General features: G+C 42.1%; 1 protein-coding gene across 4 annotated transcripts in view; it reads right to left on the bottom strand.

Moving 5' to 3' along the window:
- nwd2 (NACHT and WD repeat domain containing 2) overlaps positions 1-20,297 on the bottom strand; it is a 40,850-nt gene that overhangs the window by 15,976 nt on the left and 4,577 nt on the right. For all 4 annotated transcript variants that reach the window (XM_020611362.1, XM_020611360.1, XM_020611359.1 and 1 more), the window contains exons 3-4: positions 15,784-15,872; positions 6,665-6,781 (exon numbers count right to left, since the gene is read on the bottom strand). In XM_020611362.1, coding sequence (XP_020467018.1) covers positions 6,665-6,781; positions 15,784-15,872 — 206 coding nt within the window. The remainder of the gene's footprint in view (positions 1-6,664; positions 6,782-15,783; positions 15,873-20,297) is intronic.

The following is a 20,297-nucleotide window of genomic DNA, read 5'->3' as shown; positions in this document are numbered from 1 at the left end:
GACCACGGACCTCCTCCGCTCTGCTTCATCACCACCCTGCAGGTCGATGCACAGTCTACTACTTACCGTATGTACAATTTCTGTTCCTCTTCAGTACCATCCAACTCGACCAGTCCAGGAGTGAGTCCCAGTGTCCGCAGCCCGGTCCTCTTCTCATCATCTCCACCACTGACTGTGTTCCCATCCGAAGCTCGACACCCGGTCCCAGTGTTACTCGTCTGTTCATTTCTTGGTCACTTGTTTTACACTGTAAATAAACTTGCACTGCTTGCATCGAAGTCAGCCACCTGGGTTCGTCAACTTTTGTGACTCGCTCACTTCCGTGTTCGAGCCATCCCAACAAAAGCGATCAAATGCTCAAAACAAATGCTAATAATTATTAACACCAATGTGCATCATGTCACCTGAAGGAGTCATGTTCTCCCAGGAAACCTTCATTCATAATTTAAGCTTATAAATGTAACACTTTTGAATTAGGAGCTTCAGTATTTGGATCAAGTAGCGTGTGAGAAATATTAAATAGGCTACAGCTGTTATTTCAATGTGTCAGACACATATTTAATCATTATCTGAATAAATAAAACAATCAGATCAGACTTGGTATCGGCAGATACTTGATGTTCAGATGACTCGGATCAGGGCCAAGAAATGTCCCTCATAGTGTAAATACATCTGTCATAAAAACCTGTCAACACCCTGGGAAAGAGAGAGAGAGAGACTAAAGCGATTACCGCCTCCTAAACCGTTACACTGAACGACAAACAACTAACCACTTGCAGTGTTGCTTCAGCATGTGGAGACATCCAAAGCTAGACAAGTGAGGCGTTTACTGAAAAGTCAGTTATGTGCTTCTGAGACTTGTATTCAGTGTACTGTAGTGTATAGTGGCTTGAGTTCATCAGTTTTCCCCACAGATGATCTACAGCAGCAGGAACCAAACACCCTGATGCTGCCATTCTGGACTTGGAATTAAATTGAATCTTCCTACAGCTTAAAAACAAAGTAGCACCGCTGTTTATTGATGCCTTAGATCTTCTGAAAGGAGCAGATTCTCCAGCTGCAGAGCTGCCGTGCAGGTCACCTGATCCAGCTGCCTTTGATAGCCGTCTATGACTCACGGTGCTGCAGTGATGTGTCAGTAGAGGATGCAGGCACTGGGCTGAACTACAGTAATCCTGAGAGAGAGCAGGGAGAACAGTCGCTCTCCAAGTTGCTGACAAAGTCTCTGTCAGCTTGGCTAACAGCGATATGGAGGGGGTGACCGTGCATGTGTGGAGATAGAGACTAGGATAAAACCAGCTGCCGTTTCCAATCAAAAAAACTAAATCAGGTGCTCAAACGTTAACACAGACTCACACCACTACATCTTTAGGTGTAATCTATCGTTGCTTCATTCGCCCACTTGACTCGCCAAAGCCGAACTGTAAAAAGAATGTCCAATCATTTTCGGGGTGCTTTTAACACCCCTGTCTTAGCCAGAGAGCACACCATCTAAAGTGGATTAGAGCGTGGCAGCCGACGAGCTAGAACTTCACTCTGCTGTGTGTGTGTGTCTCTCCCTCGAAGTGTCACAGTAGATCTTATTGCACTGCAGCAGCCGCAGGTGCAAGAAACAGGAGGTCAAAGTGCAAACCAGACAGAGGCCAAATGCCGTTCCAGTTTTAGCCGCTCTCCTCTGCCTCTCTCCGCTCCTCCTTCCTCTGAGTCTCCATCCTTGGAAAGGGTTTTATACTCTGGCTGAGTGCACTTTATCTGATGAGCCAGTTGGGAGAGGTGACTAAGATATTGTACACAGCTACACTATGAATCAACCAATCAATCACCCACACAGTCAATCAATCAATGGAACACATAGTCAACTGTTTTGATATTTGCTGCATAAGCTTTGGCACCGCAGAGGGAGAAATGGCTCTAAAAAGAAACATCATCTAATCAGAGACATTTAATTCTCAGTGACGCACACACTCGCTCACAGCACAGTGTTGAACTCCGCTATGAGCCAACTCCACACACTGATGGTATACAGCATCCTCTGTCATAGCTGCAGGCAGTTTAGAAGAAATGAATGTAGTTCAGTCTTTCACCAACATGAAATGATGATAAATCTTTGTAATTAAAATAAAAGGCTTGTGATATTCTATATATTTCTTATTGTCAACAAAAAACATGAAAAACCAACAAAGAATTAATCCTCACAAGTATTGGCAGTATAGCCAAAGCCTGATATACTGTAGCTTATTCATTTGTGCCACTGATCTACAGTATGTTGTCATCCAAAACACACAGATCCACTGCTGAAAGTAGTCCCTCTTGTTTTGTGGCCCGATTTTAAATACATACACCCACTAGACATAACATTATGACCACTGACAGCTGTGATGGCTGACGACTGGGTCAGAGCATCTCCCAGAGTGAAACGAGTGCCAACTGACTGCCACATTGACAGCCACATTGACTCCAGTCTACACAGTGTTAGGCAGGTGGTCATAATGATATGGCTGATTAGTTTTGAGGCTCCAGAGGGAACAAATGGACTTGGAACTAAATGGACTGACACAGTGTTGGTCTTTTCATGGGAATTATTTAGGTTAAGAATAGTACAGAACAACATTATCCTTATCCTTCAAACATAAAGCCAAAGAAAAATGTTTAAAAGAGAGCAAAATGAACATGAATGCTGACTCCACTGTGTTGTCGAAACTTGTTTAGATTTGCAGCCCAGGTTCAGGATGGCCATGATGCAACAACTGGAGCAATCTCAGCTCAAGCTTGTAGGCAGATACACAATCCGACATCGAGTAAGAAACACTTCTATTCAATTCCTGCACGTTTCCTTCTTCGCTGAATTCTAGACACCAATTATTTGGTATGCATGTCAACTTCCACTGAAGATGGGAAGCAAACCAGCCTGTCTGGGCAATCACATTAGCACTTACATCATGTTAACTGAATGCAGGAGAAGCAGAGAGAAAACGAGATCTACAGTATCCTCAATTATCCTCTTACATCCAGTAAATCTGTTACATGACCAGGCAGGGGGGGAAAAAAAAAGCTAAACCAGATGAGCGGCTGCATAATGTCTGCCGATACTCGTCCTTGAGGCATTTATCAAGTTTTGCTGTTTCTACATGAGGGAATTTGAGACAGTTGGAGAGCAGAGGAGAGCGGAGGAAAGAAGAAGAAACCAGTCGTGGCTCATTGTCATGCTTAATCTCCAGGTCAATGACACCATCACCATGCCAACCCTTGCTATTGCCATGGAAACCAGCTTTATTACATCGACAGGTTAGAAGAAAGCCCCCCTCACCTCAGGTGTGGTGTGCTGTGTGTGTATGTTTGGGTGTGTGTCCACACACCCACCTGTCTTTAATCAGTCGCGCCCTTTCAAAGACACATGCTGCGGTCGATTGTGGCTCCTGACACGTCCAGTAAGAAGCTGATTATTTAACAGTTCATTCAAGAAGAACTATATTTCCACACTATGTAATGAGATGGACTATAATATTTTCTAAGTATGAAACACTGAGATTTCTAATTTCCAGTAATAAGGCTGAGATGAAGAGTCTTCTCATATCAGAAATATATAAAAGAGTGATTGATTAGACTAGATATCAAAGCTTTTTTGTGGAACTTCTCAGCCCTGAATGATTCCTGGGCGTAAATGAGGAGAGTATTAAGAGGTTTCCAGTCGTTGCAAAGACGAAGGAAAGGGAAAGCACAGGAGAGATGGGTTTCCTTGAGCCGCACACACAAGCTTACACACACAATTTGAAACCTACATTATGCAGAAACAATGAGATGCTAAATTTTGTTGATGCTTTCCCTGTTCTCTCATATACAGTATGTCTAGGTCTATCGCCCTGTAAAAATAGGCAACGGTACTCTGGAGACAGCAACCCAAACTGTCATCCAACCCAACGGGGCCGTCCGGCCTGTGTGGCAACAACGGTGATCCGGGCTGCGGGGACCACAGCAGCTGGTTCTGACATGTCTGAACGGGATTTAACTATGTGGAGCTATTGTGGGCTCCTCAGCACAGAATCCTACATCCCCCACTGATAGCGAACCAGTAGAACATGCCATTAAACACCTAACCAGTCAGATGGGTAGGACGTGCACCACAGATACATGAAACACACTCATACACATCGTATGTGTGTGAACATTCTGTACCACCCCAAATGATTTTCAGAGATGCTGTGTTTGTACGTGGCTGTGTGGGTGTGAGTTTGAAAGCAGGAAAACAGAAGAATCAGAGGGAGAAAGAACAAAGGGCTGTGTGTGTACCTGAACGCATGTGTATCTACTTTCACTCAGTGTGTTGTGGGGGATTGCTTGGGGTCAGTCGGGGTTAAGATGGTGAAATTGCAGCAGGGACAGAGGGCAGCGAGGCTGATAGGAATGAACGAAACCAGTGCAGCATGTACAACACTACACCAAAGCAGCAGCACAAAAGGGGGAGGCTGTGTCATTTCTTTTTACCTCAGACTTGATCATTTCAGCCCAGTTTAGCTCGACTAAACTCATATTTTACAGCCTGGTACCAGTACCGCAATGTCGCAATGGGCCTCAGAGGCCGTCACGCCAAATTTCACGACACAGTCTAAAACTTTTGACATGAGGGCAAAAAAGTAATCAGCAGAAAAATCTTAACCTCCTAGTCAACCAACAATAACTGTTCAAAGTGCAGGGGCCAATCCCAAAGTACCCAGACAATATCTGTAACAAATACTCCTATATTGTTGCAATATTACAGCACATAGAGAAAGACAGAGATTGGTCTCACAGTAAAGTAAAGAAGAAGGTTGTGTATTTTACAGCCCACAAACTGATGGAAAACAAAACATGTGACGTGCTCTACTCGCTGCAACACATATCCAACGCACCCTTTGGTAGAGGGCGGTCTACTCAGTGCAACATCTTGAAAGACATGCGGCTCTGCTGGATTCCAACACATGCAACAAAGATGACAACAGTATCTTTGAAAATGATTTTGGAAGGTCAGAAGCAAAATCAGTTATCTATCATAAAATAAATGGCATCATGGCAGGAAATATGCAATAAGGACTATCTTTATCCCATAGGTAGAGAGTTATAAAATCCAAAAATCTGTCAGAGTGAGAAACAATCAGAGTGACTTTTTCTAGGATAAGATTAGGACACACAGGACCTAATTCGACTTGATTCTGCACGGAAAAAAGAGATTCAGAGAAATGAATTGGAGAGTCTGAAGAATACGGTGGTAGGTTTGGGAAGGGATTGGAAAATGAAGGGCTTGCTGGAAATAAGGGATAAACAGCTGCTAGTGCAGAGAGAAATATTTAAAGGAAACTGTTATGGTTTGTGGACTTGCTTCCTATTTGGTGCTTTTATTTTGGCTAGCTTCCTGTCTTGTGTGACCTCACCTGCTCCAGCTTTACCCTGGTTCATAATTACTGTTGATTGCTTCCACCTGCTGCTCATTAGCCTGTGGTCTCCTGCCTTTATATACTCCTTCCTTTGCTTCGGTCTTTGTTCACCACACCCTGTCAGTTTGTGTGCTGTCTAAATTTGTATCTGCCTCAGGTTTGTTTGGTTTGTCTTTTGGTTTTTTGTAGTGATGGTGAGATGAAGCTTCCTGAAGCATTGAAGCCTTCCAGCCATCTGGGCTCTGCTGGGCTGATGTAGGCGTGTGCTTGTAGAGAAGTTGGGAGTTATGTGAGTCCTGTGGAAATGCATATTTTATATTAGATTAAAACCAGTATGATAGTTCCTGTGGCGTCTGAAGCACTTGTACCTGACAAGAGTTTTTTTTTTTTTTTTTTTTCCAGCCTGGCTGCTGTCATACCCATAATGCATTGCCTTTCCCTCTGATCTCTCACCTCAATTTCAGCCTCTAAAAACAGATTTCTTCCATTTGAATAATTCACCATGTTGCCTCCTCTCTCCACCCCTGTCTTCATCCTTTCCTTTCCTCATGGCTAACTTTTTCCTTTTTTTGTGGTCTGAAATGTCAGCATTAATTACACGTCACGCCGCTCTCCCTACTTGCAGAGATCTTCACATTACTCATTCATTGAAGTGCAATTTTAGATTGGAATAGATTGTCGGTGCTTTACAATATGCTGGCCCAAGATGCTTTCTTCTTGTTTGCACTCAGCAAAAATGACATTTGTGAAGTCATCTTGTGTTTGTTACTGCACATGGTGTTTGTTTTTGTTTTTTTTACTCTCAAAAGCGAGGATGGCCTCTCTCACTGTGCATGTTACAATGGAGATAAAAGATGAGTAAATCTGTGCCCACTGTCAAACAGAGTAGGCACACTGCTTGGCCGCATACAATAGGATTTTATGTTTCATTCACATTTTTCAAATGTGACCAAGCCAGGACTTTCAAAGCTTGGACAGGTCTGTAAGAAAATGTGATTTCACCCCTGTTAGGTGGTTTCACAGTCCTATTGGAGCTTCAGAAGCAGGGGACCCTGGGAACAACCCAGTTTAAATGCCATATCAGAGGCATGTAATGAGGCAGAGAGGGATGACGCAGGCGGGGAGGAAGCAGACGCTGATGTGACAGATCTGCTACTTGTCATGTAAAGTGTGATGTAGGCTTAAATCACAGCCAAACAGACACAATCATTACACTTCCAACTGTAGCTGTGACCTATGCGGTGTGTAATGCTCACAACAAAACAAGGTCCCGCTGAGGTTTTCAGACATTCCTCCAGGAGCTTCATTCGGAGTCGCTGTAGCTCTGGACTGTCCCACTCCTCTGGATCTACACCCCAGTACAGGTCCACCACCTGAACACACAAACAGAAGCCAAGTCTTATGTTACTGTATTTTAATAAGAGGGGGGAAAATAACATGTAGGTATTATGGCTAATGTTTATTAGCATTTGTGTCCTGCATTGTAAACATAAGGGTTTCTGGTTTTTAGTGCAATAGAAAAGCATCAATAGCACAACCATCGCTCACAAAACTACAGGCAAGTTGATTTTATTTTAAAACGGGATTATATACTTACTGCTTCAGAGGGAATTTGCTGTTGCAGGACAGCACTTTAAGACACATTTTAGGCTTCTGCTAAACAGCCTTTTCTTATATTTATGCTGTTTTTTATAGGAACTTTAAAACGTGCAAACAGGTCAGTTCATTACAATCAAATAGAGGGTGGTTAGTTTTTATGCAGACCTTGAAACATTATGAACTTGGCTGAGAAGCACTGTATTTAAGGGAACCTAAGGAAAAACTGATGCCAAGTGCTAGGTTTTACAAAAAGAAGAACTTAATTACACAAAGGCAAAACGACTGAATGAGGATCAATAGGCTTAAACTCTAAAAGCCCAATTGAACCGATGCCATATCTGTTCAACACATACACAAACCTGGGGGCTATTCCAGAAAGCAGGTTTAAAAAAAAAAACCTCTATTTGAGGAAAAAGATCACCATCCTTGCATTGATGAGTGAGTGATCACAAAAGGCTTTGGCTTACAAATTAATACTCAACCAGGATTTGATCTGCTCCAGATATGAACTTTTGCAGATTAATGTGCTCTGATACATCGATGAGGAAATGAAGCTGGTGAAGTCAGACGGCTTCTTCGCACTTGGCTGGAGAGGACGACACAGAGGAACACCTGCCAGCCTAGATTACTGCCATAACTCACTTGGAGTTGGTCTTAGTTTCAGGAACTAACAAACTCGGTTTTCACCTGCTTTCTGCAGTACCCTCCTGCTCTGTGTGAATGAACACACACATATGCAACAGAGGGGGTGTCCCCTCAACACTTGTCGCAGGTGTTGGCAGCTCACAGGGGGAATCTAACCCGCAGCAGAGAAGAGTGAGGAGTCTCCTCTAAATGTGTGGCCACACTGCTGCTTGGACTTGCCCACAAAGGCAACATGCAGCCTCCTGGGTCTCGGATAGCTTTTAGTTGGCCAGCGAGCTCCTGATATATGGCTTACAATAAAAGATGCATTAGGCCTGATGGCCTTTGGTGCTTGAAGGCTCAGGTTTTAGTCCCTAAAATATATAATATCACTTAATTAGTCTCTTCTTCTTCTCTCATTGATTCTGCTGGTCTTTCTGTGTTAGAGTGGAAGGTTTTGCAGGGGGATGAGATGAAAACATGGTGATTCACCAGCCCACTTCCCTCGTTCTCTGCTACTCAACACACTAGCTCTAATGAGTGTAGCCTGGCACGGTGACTGACACGTCTGCAGAGAAAGCAGTGACTGTCAGGCCCGTGTAACAAGACAGTGCAGAAATTGAGAATGTGAGACTTTCCTTTGACAGTCTGAAGACATTTTCCTCTCCCATCACTGGTGGGAGCAGCAGCAGGGCTGAGGCTACAGCTTAGCTCATCTGCTTGATTGTTGTTGTGCACCTGTGAGCAGCTGTGTGACTGTGGAAGGAGCCAGCTGTCAACTAGCTGTAACAGTCAGTCCAGTGGCTTCTTTCCTGTTTGCCCTCTAACACCTTCAAAGTTGTGTAGTTATGCTGCTCTCATTCCCAAGTTGTGGCCACTTCAGACAATACATCATTACTTTAAAGTAGTTAAAGTAATGATGTATCAAAATATAACTTCCCATACAATATTACAACAATTCAAATTTGTGTAGGGTCATGGGCCAGAGTCTCTTTCCTATGATTAATCATTTAGCCTAAAATGTCCTGGGCAGAAAATAAGAAATGACAACTGAAAACTCCAACCACTAGTCCATGACTTAACTATCCGGTTTACTGTTACACAAGCAAAAGCAGGAAATACTTGCACTGGGAGCATTTGGGATGTTTGCATGTTAGAAAAGGCTGCTATTCTATAACTTGACAAGTAGTTTCAGCTCTAGATGATTTAGAAAATGTTCTTAATAGTCGACTAAAATGGTTAATTTATCATAAAAAATGGTTGGAGACTGTTTCTGTGTACAGACTAATTGTTTTGGCATTAATGACGTGTGAATGTGGGATAAGGCTGATTATCCCACTGTCCTTTCACTCTGGAAAAGTCTTTCCCACTCACTGGCTGTGCACATGATAATTATCCCATCATGTTGACCTGTTGTGCAAAGCTCATTGTTTAGCACGTCAGTCACTGTGTATCCGTGTCAGTAATCGACTTCCAACACACGTGTGGGAGACTTGTGTTGACGAGGACCAAGGTTTGAAGTGAGGTGAACTAGGTTTCCACTGGTTTCAGCAGGTGTTTGGGAGGGTGCACAGTAATTAAGAGCCAAATGAAGACAGTCATATCTATTGCCTGTGTGTGTGTGTGTGTGTGTGTGTATGAGGAGGATACACAGATTGAACTGACCCACTGTGCTTTGCTAGAGTATGAAGGAGAAAAGGAGAGACCAACAGTCAGGGAATGTTTACCCAAAATAGGCAAAGGGACACAAATAGAGTTAAGAGGGAAAATGTTTGGGCAAGAGATTAGTACAGAGGGTTTTTACCGAAGGAAGCATAGTTGGAATAAAACACTCCTGTGAGACTGGATTTGGCTGGAACTGTTTCACAGCTTCCTTGTGTCTTTTCACCCTCCTCTTCTTTTTCCACCAGCCAACTTTGTCAATGCTGCTGCTCTTTGTCTGATTACATCCCGCTCCCTAAACTGTGGTAGCGGGGCTGCCATTGCTTAGAGCCGAAGATGCTTCTGCTAAGCAGCTTTCTAATGCCCCTAGAAGGCGTTTGCCCATGGTGGGTCAGGTGCAGGAGAAGCTGGTTTCATTTATTGAATGCCAAACTATTTGATTTTGGGATTCAGGAAGAAAGAACCTAAATGCAGATACAGCACCAACATAAACATATCTTAAGCTCCCAAATGCAGGCGATTTCATTAAGAACATGTTGTAAATCTCTAAGAATGTTTGAATACAGCTTGCTTTGTCGCTGCAGAGAGTGCGGGTTTAGCAGTGAAACTGTGGGACAGAGCCTTTAATGTTACATATATTAATGCCGTGTTTTACTGATTTCAGAAGACCACCTGATATGATGAGAGGTCGGGAATCTAATAAGTTGATTCCAGTTGTCAATGAGTGCTGAGAGGACACTTCAGCGTATTTGAAAGAAAACGTGTTGTGTTCTAACACAATGTGGTGAATATGGCACAGTGGGGTTAAGAGTAGTGAGATCACATGACTTATGGTGACTCTAATAAAGCATCAGCACAGAGGGGGCAGGCCTTCAGGAAAACTGCTCAGGAGCATCGATACATCTCAAGGCAAAGTCCGTGGCCGCTGCTTTAAGGCTTGCATATGAGCCTGGATTTTTTTTAGAGGATGAGGAAGCAATCTTAATGTGAAGTGAGCTTTGTTTGTTTAATGACGTCCATGCCTGATGGAGAAGCTTGAGAACTAAATGGAAGCAGGTAGAACCTGGAAGCCCTCAATCTAATGAGTAAACTTACAATGAAAAACTAATCAGTGCACTGACCAGTGCAGGTGTATTGTGGAGTGTTTAAGAAAATATATTTAGCTGGCCAGACTTGTGCACCGCACCAATTGAGAATAATTTGGCACCTTTTTGGCTGAGATTTTAAGTTTGTGAAGCCAATTCGTGAAATGGCTTCATGTTTCCAGCCCGCTAGTGTCCGTTGTTTTGTTAGCCACCAATGTAGAGGTGGCTACGTTAGCAGCATGTTCTACCACCAGTGTGTCAGCATTGATTTTTAAAAAATAAGTAAATAAATCACTGTGTAACATCCCCTACTCTAGCAATGGAAATTTACAGTCACCAGAAACGGTTAAATTAAAATACACTGTTTTCAGGTCAATGTGTGTATATCCTGGGGCACACAGGCTATCTTGCATTTTAACAAAGCATAATCCAGACAGCATTTACTTTACAAGTTAACTCTAATGGTGTAAACACACTGCTTTCACTGAGGAAACTGGTTTCTCTGACTGAGTCTGTTCATTTCTCTAATCAGAGAACCACTGCCTGCAGTATATCATTTGGGTAACATCACTCTCTTTCAGCCAGTGAATTAACTGCAGGTGGAGTCTCTGAGTTAATGTGACCACTGTGTACAACAAGGTTGAAGTGAACTAAGCCAGGAGAAAAAGTGTTGGTATTACTAGAAGCTACTCAGAAAACACACTATTCCTCAGTTTATTTACTCTCAAGGATCGCTGATAACACTTTGGTACATTGATGGAATTTTTTTATTTAAATATGCTCATTCATCATTGAGAATCCTGTTGGTTTCATAGTTATAAATAAAAACACTTCTGTCCATTAAATTTTGTAGAAATATGTTCGTATTTCCTGAGCGCTCCCGTTGACAACAGATAAACTCTGTTGCTGAAACATAACTTTCATGGTGACAGAAAAACATCCTCTTTACAGAATGAAGAATTTTTGGGATTTTCAAGTTTTTTTTTTGTAGTGAGTCTAAAAGTTCGAGATTTCCTGTCATATAATGGAGAAGATTAGCTGTCAGTAAAAGCTATTTAAGAGCTTGTGAGGACTAAAAAATAAGCTTTTAAAGTTAAGAGTGGGCGACTTAATAACACTGTCTTTTCTGAGAAAGCCACAATGGCAGGTGTATCCTCCGTCTTTCAAAAAGTGCAAGCACGACAATCTACATGAATAAGCTTTTGTAAAATCAGTGTGAAATGTCATCTCACCCTGTGTTTTAGTCTCCCATCTTGTTGTTTGTGTTGTGAGTTGTAACTGTCTTGAGTGACAGCTGCTGAACACTTTCACACATCTGTGGTCAGGAAACTTTTATTATAATTGCACTCTCTGTGTGTGTGTGATGGCCAGTGAGTATGGCAACCACAGAGAGGTCCGCCTACATTATTAACAGAGCTGCTTCCACCATGTGGGAGAAAGTCGCTTTTTGACGAGATGATTTGAGTCTCAAGATGGTTTAAGATGATGGAACCTGGGATTTTAGAGCTCTGCCAGATGAGACGTACACATTTCCACAATAAAAATGAGACTAAAGACTAATCCATGTTCCACCAATACTACTTTCTGAGAATCCCCTGCAATAACACTTACAAAGAATTTTACTTTTCGACTGCTCTTCCACAGTAAATATGTCAAGCAGATCTTGCTTCATGTTAAACCTTTAGTCTTCTCTTGTGTCGAACAGTTAGCCTACCTTTGTTTATATAAATGGGATGGACAAAACAATATTAAACACCTCTCGATGTAACGCAGTTTGCTTCACAAAGTTTTTAATTTATTTGATATAAAAAGGGGTGTCATTTGGATGATTTGACAACTTTGATTGGTGGTCCAATGCTGTCACGCAACAACTCAGCCACCACTGCACAGGATATGCTTGCAAAGTGCCAAGATGGCAGCTGCCGTAGTTGCGCTATCTTAGCTTCATTTCGGCACAGTGGAGGGAAGTGGTGATGTGTTGTCTGTATTTATGCAGTCAATAGATCAAACCATTAATAAGTGATACACCTGATGGGCCCAATAACAGGCAATACTAAGCATAAAATTGTATTCAAAGAAAGATGCCAAGTCCAATACGACTAAATGTGAGAATAATTACACCAAGTCAACCAAGACAAACCCAGACAGCGAACATCATCACTGGCAGCAGCATGATGTGCCACCAGTCAATAACCAGCCGGAGTAAGAAAGAGCAATAATAATCCTCATGTCTATTTCGGTGCCAGACCCCGCATCAGCAGCAGTGCAATAGGACCCTACCTGAGCTGATTCGATTAAATTTTCATTTGGACTTGGGCTCTGTCAGCTGGGTCTGATTTCAGACTAGTGTTTTGAGACAAAACAAACAGGGTGCCACCACATCACCACGAAGCCCAATATACAAATCTGATGGTGAATTTGTCAATATACTATGTGAGTGTCTAATAACACCATATGGTTGGACACTGGATATTTGGATTCCGCTAACTAAAGCCATATTAGAGCAAGCCAAACCTCACACAGGGCAACAGTAATCGAGTGGCTACTTGGGCTGCCCCCTAAAAGTCACTGAGTTGACTCTTACTTTGTCAGTCGAGTCTGAACTTTCTATTTTGCTACATCGCTGTACACAGAGCAATGCAGGAGCTTAAAATAAAAGGCCATACTACGAAGCTAACTGATGGAAACAGTGACGGCTCATTGGTTAGAGAACAGCCCTAGCATGTGGTGAAAACCTGTCTGACCTTGATGCTGTCTCTGGCATCACTCCTCTGTTTCCACTCTGCATCCTTCTGTATGTCTGTTTTGTGTCATTTATTTAAACAACAAGTGTTGAGAGAGATCAGGAAACAGGGAGCACAGATCCAGATCCCCGACTGCTGCTGTGTACTGACTGAATGAGGATGCAGCCCTCAGCCCCTTGGCTGGATGTCCACGCCCTCTTCCACCCTCTGTTCCTCTATCCATCTCTCTCCAGTCTCTTAAAGGAAGGTTCTTGATAGAAACTGATGTGGGTCCAGGGAGAACTGGGTTTCATCAGTTTGGCATATGTGTATCGGTGCGTACCAGCGGATGTGTGTGAGAGACAGCGAGTGTGTGTAAGGGGAGGCGGGATCGCACATAAATTACAAATCAAAGCACAACATGAATGCAAGTAGAAAAAAAACAGCTACACATGCTACAAGATACCGTACACAGATACCATATATAATTTAACACGTAAAAAAATTTACTCAACCAAAACATTAAACTCACTACTGATCTCCAGGAAACTGATTTTTAGCTAAGGTGCTAAGTAAATCTCACATGGCGTGGGTGAGGATGAGGAGTGAGGGGTTTGGGTGGAGGAGGAGGAGCAGGAGGAGGAGGAGGATGGGAGTAAGTGAGTCATCATAGTATTAACTCCCGGGCCTTCTGCATAATCATGTCAGCTCACGCTTCATCACAGCGAGCTGAATCACCAGACAGACACGTGGCCTCGGATCCCGGAGCCAGAATGTCTCTGCCTGCCTTTTCCTGCATTATCTCGCGCTTCTCACTCACACGCAGCGGCGGTGTTTATCTCGTTTTCTACGTTAAACCACGCAAAGTTACTTTACCTGCTGCAGGTGCAACACGTACACTATATTTGAAGCTTCTCGTTAAGAATCATCCAGGCATTAAATCTGTAGAGACCGCGTCTGGTTGGCCTGTATGTTGTTTTGGAGGTTTACAATGGCTGACAGATGATCTGTGGCTATCTTCAGTCTTTTTGTCCATATTGACAAATACTAAATGGTTTTGAAGTAAAACCAGTTTGAAATTTCTTGCTAATGTTTTATGTTACAGGTCCATGATTTGCTTGGTTCTTTATTTCCTATAAAGAATAAAACAGTTTGGCATTAATTACAGAAAAACACTGAAGGTTCTGTGACAGAATTTTTTTTTAGTTGTTGTTGTATTGAACATATTAAAGAAATAACTCAATTTAAACTCCAGTTAATATTTACTATGTTATTTGAAATGCTATTCTTCAGCTATGTTGAACTGTGATTGATTGTACAGAATTTTCCTCAATGTAGTGCTAGCTTAGCATTTACGGTAGAAATGAACTGCGGCATATGGTTATTTTCGGAAATTATCTGGTAATAAACTCGAATTTACAGACGGATTGTAGAATTCCGGAGCATCTGTTCCAGATGTGTACAGTGTTTGATATGGTGGACTGGAGCTAAGTGGGGCTAAGACTCACAAAAATAAATTAGGGTGAAATGTGATCACTGCACAACAATGATTTCATGCAAGCAAAGGAATCTGTCATTTCCTCCTGAATGGTCTAAGAATATGGTGTTTTTGATGCCCCCGGTCATGATTATATTGCTGTTATATTAGCTAATGCTAACACATGTAAAAAATACTCAGATCATTTAGACTTAAAACGACCCCTATCACGCTGCAGCCCTCATGTCCCCTTCACAACTCATTCAATCAGGCTGCCATCGTAACAATCCTCTGTCCAGGGCAAATATTTTCAGAAAGTGATTCCACATTGCTGTTTCATATCCAGCCACACTCTTAGTGCATAATTTAATCTACAGTATGTGTACTGTGTCTTTTTACCTCTTAATTTCTTTATGCTAACCCTGATCTAATTCTTACCCTAAGGAAGCCATAATAATTCATTTATGAGATATGCCTGTTTGTAGCATCCTCAATAGGCTCCAAATAACTGGTTTTGCAAAACTACAGAACCAAAGTTGATAATCAGAATCACTAAAAATCTGAACAATACCCAGCTTTGTAAACAACTGGACAGTCCTTGAGGACACAGTGGAGGTATTCTCAATACTTTTGTATTATGTTGGTATAGATGTACTGTATGTTGCTCGGAGCTATTTATGATCCAAACATTCTCAGCATGAAATGAGAATTCGCTGCTGACATCCCGCTGACTGCAGCTTACGAAACACTTCAGGGGTCACCGGTCCCTGCATCAGACAAAATCTCCACAATCTAGGCAGAAATCTCCCCCTGACTCGAGGGCTCCCGTGGATTTGTTAAACAAACAACCCTCTGGTAGCAATCGTTCCATGTACACAGACGCTGATTTGCAATGCAAATGATCTTGATCGGTGGATGCTACAGAGAGAGTGCAGCAATACTCTGACAATAACAAAGGGAGAACCCTCACGTCACGCTGCCTTATCCTCAGTAAGATTTGTGCCAGCCTTCCCCGAAGGAAGTCTTATCTCTGCTGGCCTTCTGGCTGCTTAAAGGGACAGAGACCTCTGCATGGAGCTCAGGGGGCCCCTCCGGGCACCGACGCCTGTGTAGCCACAGTGTTGCATTTGGAGGCATTTAACAGTCGGCTCAGGAAGTTATAGGTCTCTGGAGTCAATGGAAGGCTAAAAAAAGGAGCTGGTTACCTGGAATTCAATGCCATAGTTCTCCCTGCAGAAGTCTCGTAGTTTGGGGTAGACGTGTTCTTTCAGTGCGTTCCTCTCTGCTTCTGTGTCTGGAAACAAAAGCAAAAGGGGATCTTAAAATAGTCTGCTGGCAGAGGCAAACTTTGAGTCACTTATTTTAAAAGCTTTTATTAGACGTACAATGGAGATCATTAAAGGAACAGTTCAACAAATAACTGTATTTCCCAGAAGAAACCAGCCACTTTTGACATTGGTATATTTTTGAGAGTTAAGAAATATGTTCTACCTGAAAGTTTATTATGTATAAAAACATACAGCCTGGAAATTTATCTTAAAAAAATTAAAAGTAGGGTCTAAAATCAGTGTCCTCATTCAGATAAATCATTAACAGGATTAAATATCTCTAGATTTCAACCCTTTTCCTTTAAGAGCACCAGTGTGTTTACACCACTTGCTATTTTCTAAACAAAATGAAAATACAGTTCACTGATTTCCCCTATTCTCACTGCTGGAGAGAAGCTTGCTTCCTCTTTTTTTTTTAACAATTTAAAACTCAATTCATTGTCATTCTTCACTGTGGCTTATTATTTCCATTATGTGCTAATCTGCGGATTCTTTTCTCAGTTATTCAGTTAGTAGTTTTGTCTATAAAACTCCAGAGAATAGTGAAAATTGCTCATAACCATTTCCCAGATAGTCTGACATCTTCAGATTGCTTATTTTGTTTGAGCAAAACCCTTAAGTATTCAGGAAACTCTTGTGTGACAAAAAGCAGCAGCAAATATCTGATATTTGCTTAAGTGATGATTAGTTGGTCATCAAAAGCACTGTTTCACCTCTAATATGGTTCATGGCAATATTAAAGGCATATAAATATTTCTAAATATGCTCTTCACACCCTTAAAAATATGGTGACCTGGAAGAGCCAGTGCTGACACATACTGTTAAACGATGTGAGATTACACAAAGTGAACATACTGGACAGTCTGAGTCACAGAGTGAGTGCCCACGGCCTGTTGCTGTGTCCCACTTTCTTTCCTCCTCTCCTCGCTTTTCCACTGTCGTCAAAATAGTTACTGTAATTTATTCGGACAGGCTCACTCTCTTCCTCCCTCCCTTCTTCTGAAGGGTGTGGAGGGATGGTTAAAAACAGAACATGCCCAGCAGAGAGAGCGCTGTGTGGCCGAGTAGCCGACATCCACACATGGTGGGCAATGCACAAACATCCCCTCGGCCGCTGACCGTGTCACACACAGCGTGAGTTGGAAAGCCCACAAATTTAGCCTGGCGTGTCTTTCCCTCGTCTATCTTTAGTAAGGCTCCAGGCCATGACCATACATGTACCCCCCCCCAGACTGCTACCCCAGCAAAATGTCAAATCAAAACCCAGTGCCTCTAATAGTATGCAAATGAAATAAATGGCAGTTGCTGCATCAGTGGTGCTCTCATCTCATCCCATCAGAAATGCATTACAGTACAGTAAATGTATATCTCCCCGTCGTGACACAGGTGACATCACAGCTGCAAATATAGCAGCATTAATGGAATTTAGATTAAACCTGTTACTGTGTTTGGGAAGTGTTGTTAGGTACAAACCAAATTTGAGTCTCGATGCAAGCCGACAGTCTAAACCGTGTTGTTGTTTGTATTGTGCTGATAACAGCAAGAAGCCTCTCGCTCTTTTATTTTTTTGTGGGATGATGACTTGTGGCAGCCTGATGTGCACAGTATGTGCGTCTGCTGCGTACACACCCACATGCAAAGAAACAAAGCCTGGATGTTACATTCGCCCTTTTTCTCGCTGTGTCCCTCCCTCCAATTTCCCAGTCTGCTTATTGTGCCGACTGATCTGTCTTTTCTCTGGCGTGTCCTGTCAGCTCTCCTTTTCTTCCTTCTTCACTTCTTTTCTCCTTTCTCTTTGTCTTTTAGGGAAACTCACGGGCGGCCAGTTGAACAGAGAAATGTAGCCTGATGTCCTTCACTCTTGTCATTCTATTTCTGCTTTCTGTCTCACTCACATACCTTATTATTTGTATATAAAATATAAAGATGATTTTCAAAAAGCAGATCAGAAGTTTCACAGGTCTAAAATGATATCAGATTAAAAACAGAAGTGGGAAACCATGTCTGAGAAGCTGCAACCAGTGAATATTTGGCTTTTGCGCTTTATATATCATTTCAGCATGTGCATGTTCCACCTAAAGGCTTTTTACAACACTTTCATTAGTTAGACTGACATTTCTTCAGCTGGTTCTTCACTTTACATCTGCCCTTTCTGAGTCTCATCAACCAGGCTATGACAAAACCATCACTTGGATCTCCTCGAGCTCCACCAACTGACACTCCAGAGGCACTTGCTGCACAATAGCCTGGAGATCACTGATTAGGACGAAGTGGGAGAGTGTGCAGCTCAATACTGTGACACTACAGTCATCCATAGTGTTGCCGGTATGTGTATCTGGGGGGCTTAAAGGGTTGGTTCATCAGTTTAGAGAGACGTCTGCTTCGACTACAATACAACAGAGGTTAAATGACTTGGATATAGGACTAATGAACACATCTGTTCCTGCATTACTTATGGCAAACTAGAGAAAATATGAAGGTGTGTCATGCAGTGTTGAATGTTGAGACGGGGACGCCGTTTGTGGAGATACATGCTGTATTTACCTGCAAACATTTCTGTTTTGCTTTGGCTGAAAAGTTGCTTAAATCGTTTAGATCTCACCTTACTGACTGTAACTTTAGCCGACTGTAGCTCACTTAGAGAGGTCCTAGAGATCCCGTCTGTGAGAGCAGCACACTGATCTCGGCTCTTGGTTCAGGAACCAACGCTAGCTAGCAGCTTTTGGCAGGTAACACGAACGCTGCAGATAAATCAATTTCTGTCCAGTCTGTGTTCACACTAAACAATTTGGACATAGTTGAACACTAACTCCACAATGCATCAGAACAGACCAAACTATCTAATGTGCAGATCTGAATCACGCAGAAGCAGAGTCGGTGAGCAAATCAATACTGAATGACCTGGAAGATGATGAAGGCAAATTGTGGCTGTGTAACTCATCCATCCATAAGGGCCAGCTGTTCCTGCGTTTCCCGAACACAGGCAGAGTCTACAGGTTATCTGAATACCACTGAATCATGATGAAGGAAATCCACTGGAGCTTACTGTGCCACACTTGATGTTAAGCATTAAGGGGAAAAATGTGAAAGATGTTAATATGAGATCGACTGTAACAGTGATCGGGGAAGTCCCCTGCCTCTCTGCCAGTAATATAATTAGATTTAAATAACCTTAATGGTGGCTGCACACAGAAGGAGTGTTAGTCCACCCCATATAAAAATGTATTTTATTAAGTTCGCTGGGTAACATCTGTGCCAGCAGCTGTTGTTTCAAAAACCACTAGTGGAGCTTTTAGGCTCTAACATTTTCACATTTACTGTATGTCAGTAACACACTAAACCTATCAAAGCCCAATTATAGTGGGCCACGGTGACTGATTGTTCAAGATCACAGATACTCTGTCCTGTCTCAGGTAACCATGGACACACCGTGCACGTTAGCTTCAAATTAAAAACTTTCCATCCAACGTGATCCTGCAGGCTGAAGCGGATGACCGCAGAAATATTAACACCTACTCATTAAAAGGTGTGATGTAACTCCTTTCAAAACCTCTGCAAGGTGAATGCAGTAAGTTACTACAGAGATCAATGTATGTAGGGATTTCCTAAATGTTATTCTACAACAGAGGCAGGTTTGGAGGATGTTAAGGCTCCATGACTCTATCAGGCTTGTTCTCCTCACTTTATGTAGAAACCAGTTGTTTATCAGTTGAATTTACTTTGCATCTAGTTTATTGCCTCACTAGGAACCTCATGGCCAGATCATACGTTTTAGTTCATAATGCTGAATAGCCTTATTTTTATGACAATGAATCACTGTTTGCAGTATTTTATTTCTAGATCTAGAAAAACAAAAAGAATTTGTATTATTTTACTCAGAACATGTGTGGGGGGGATAAATATTTATTTTTGATGGGAACCAGCTACTCCTCGACTTCAGAAACTTCATCAACATGAATCTGGAATCTAGAAATCAGTGTTTGAAAAGATACATTTCTTCAAGTTGTGCAAAAAATAAATAGGGTATAACTAGAAGCAAGAGAAGATGCACAGTACAGAGAGACAGACCTTGGCTGTTTTGACATTTTGATGCTGAAAACTAAAGAATACAATGAAAAAACTGTGTCTGGCGAGACTTGAAGTCTTACCACGTTATATTATGGAAAGTTTAAAAACAGGGAGAGGTTCCCAGAATGGACACGTCTCTCAAAAAGACACTGAAATTACCTGATAATAGTTTGCTCATTTTCAGTCTCAGCTATCAGTATTAAGCCTAGAAACCCTCCCTCGGCACAGCCCTTGATAAGCACATAAAATAAAATCCCATTAGTTATAAAGTGCTTGCAGATCACACTAGTTTTCTAGAGGTTAATTATGTTGGTAACGATTGG

The sequence above is a fragment of the Monopterus albus genome, unplaced genomic scaffold, assembly GCF_001952655.1.
Source record: "Monopterus albus unplaced genomic scaffold, M_albus_1.0 scaffold112.1, whole genome shotgun sequence".
Classification (NCBI taxonomy): domain Eukaryota; kingdom Metazoa; phylum Chordata; class Actinopteri; order Synbranchiformes; family Synbranchidae; genus Monopterus; species Monopterus albus.
Note: the sequence above shows the minus strand (reverse complement) of the source record. Positions and strands in the feature narration are given on the sequence as shown.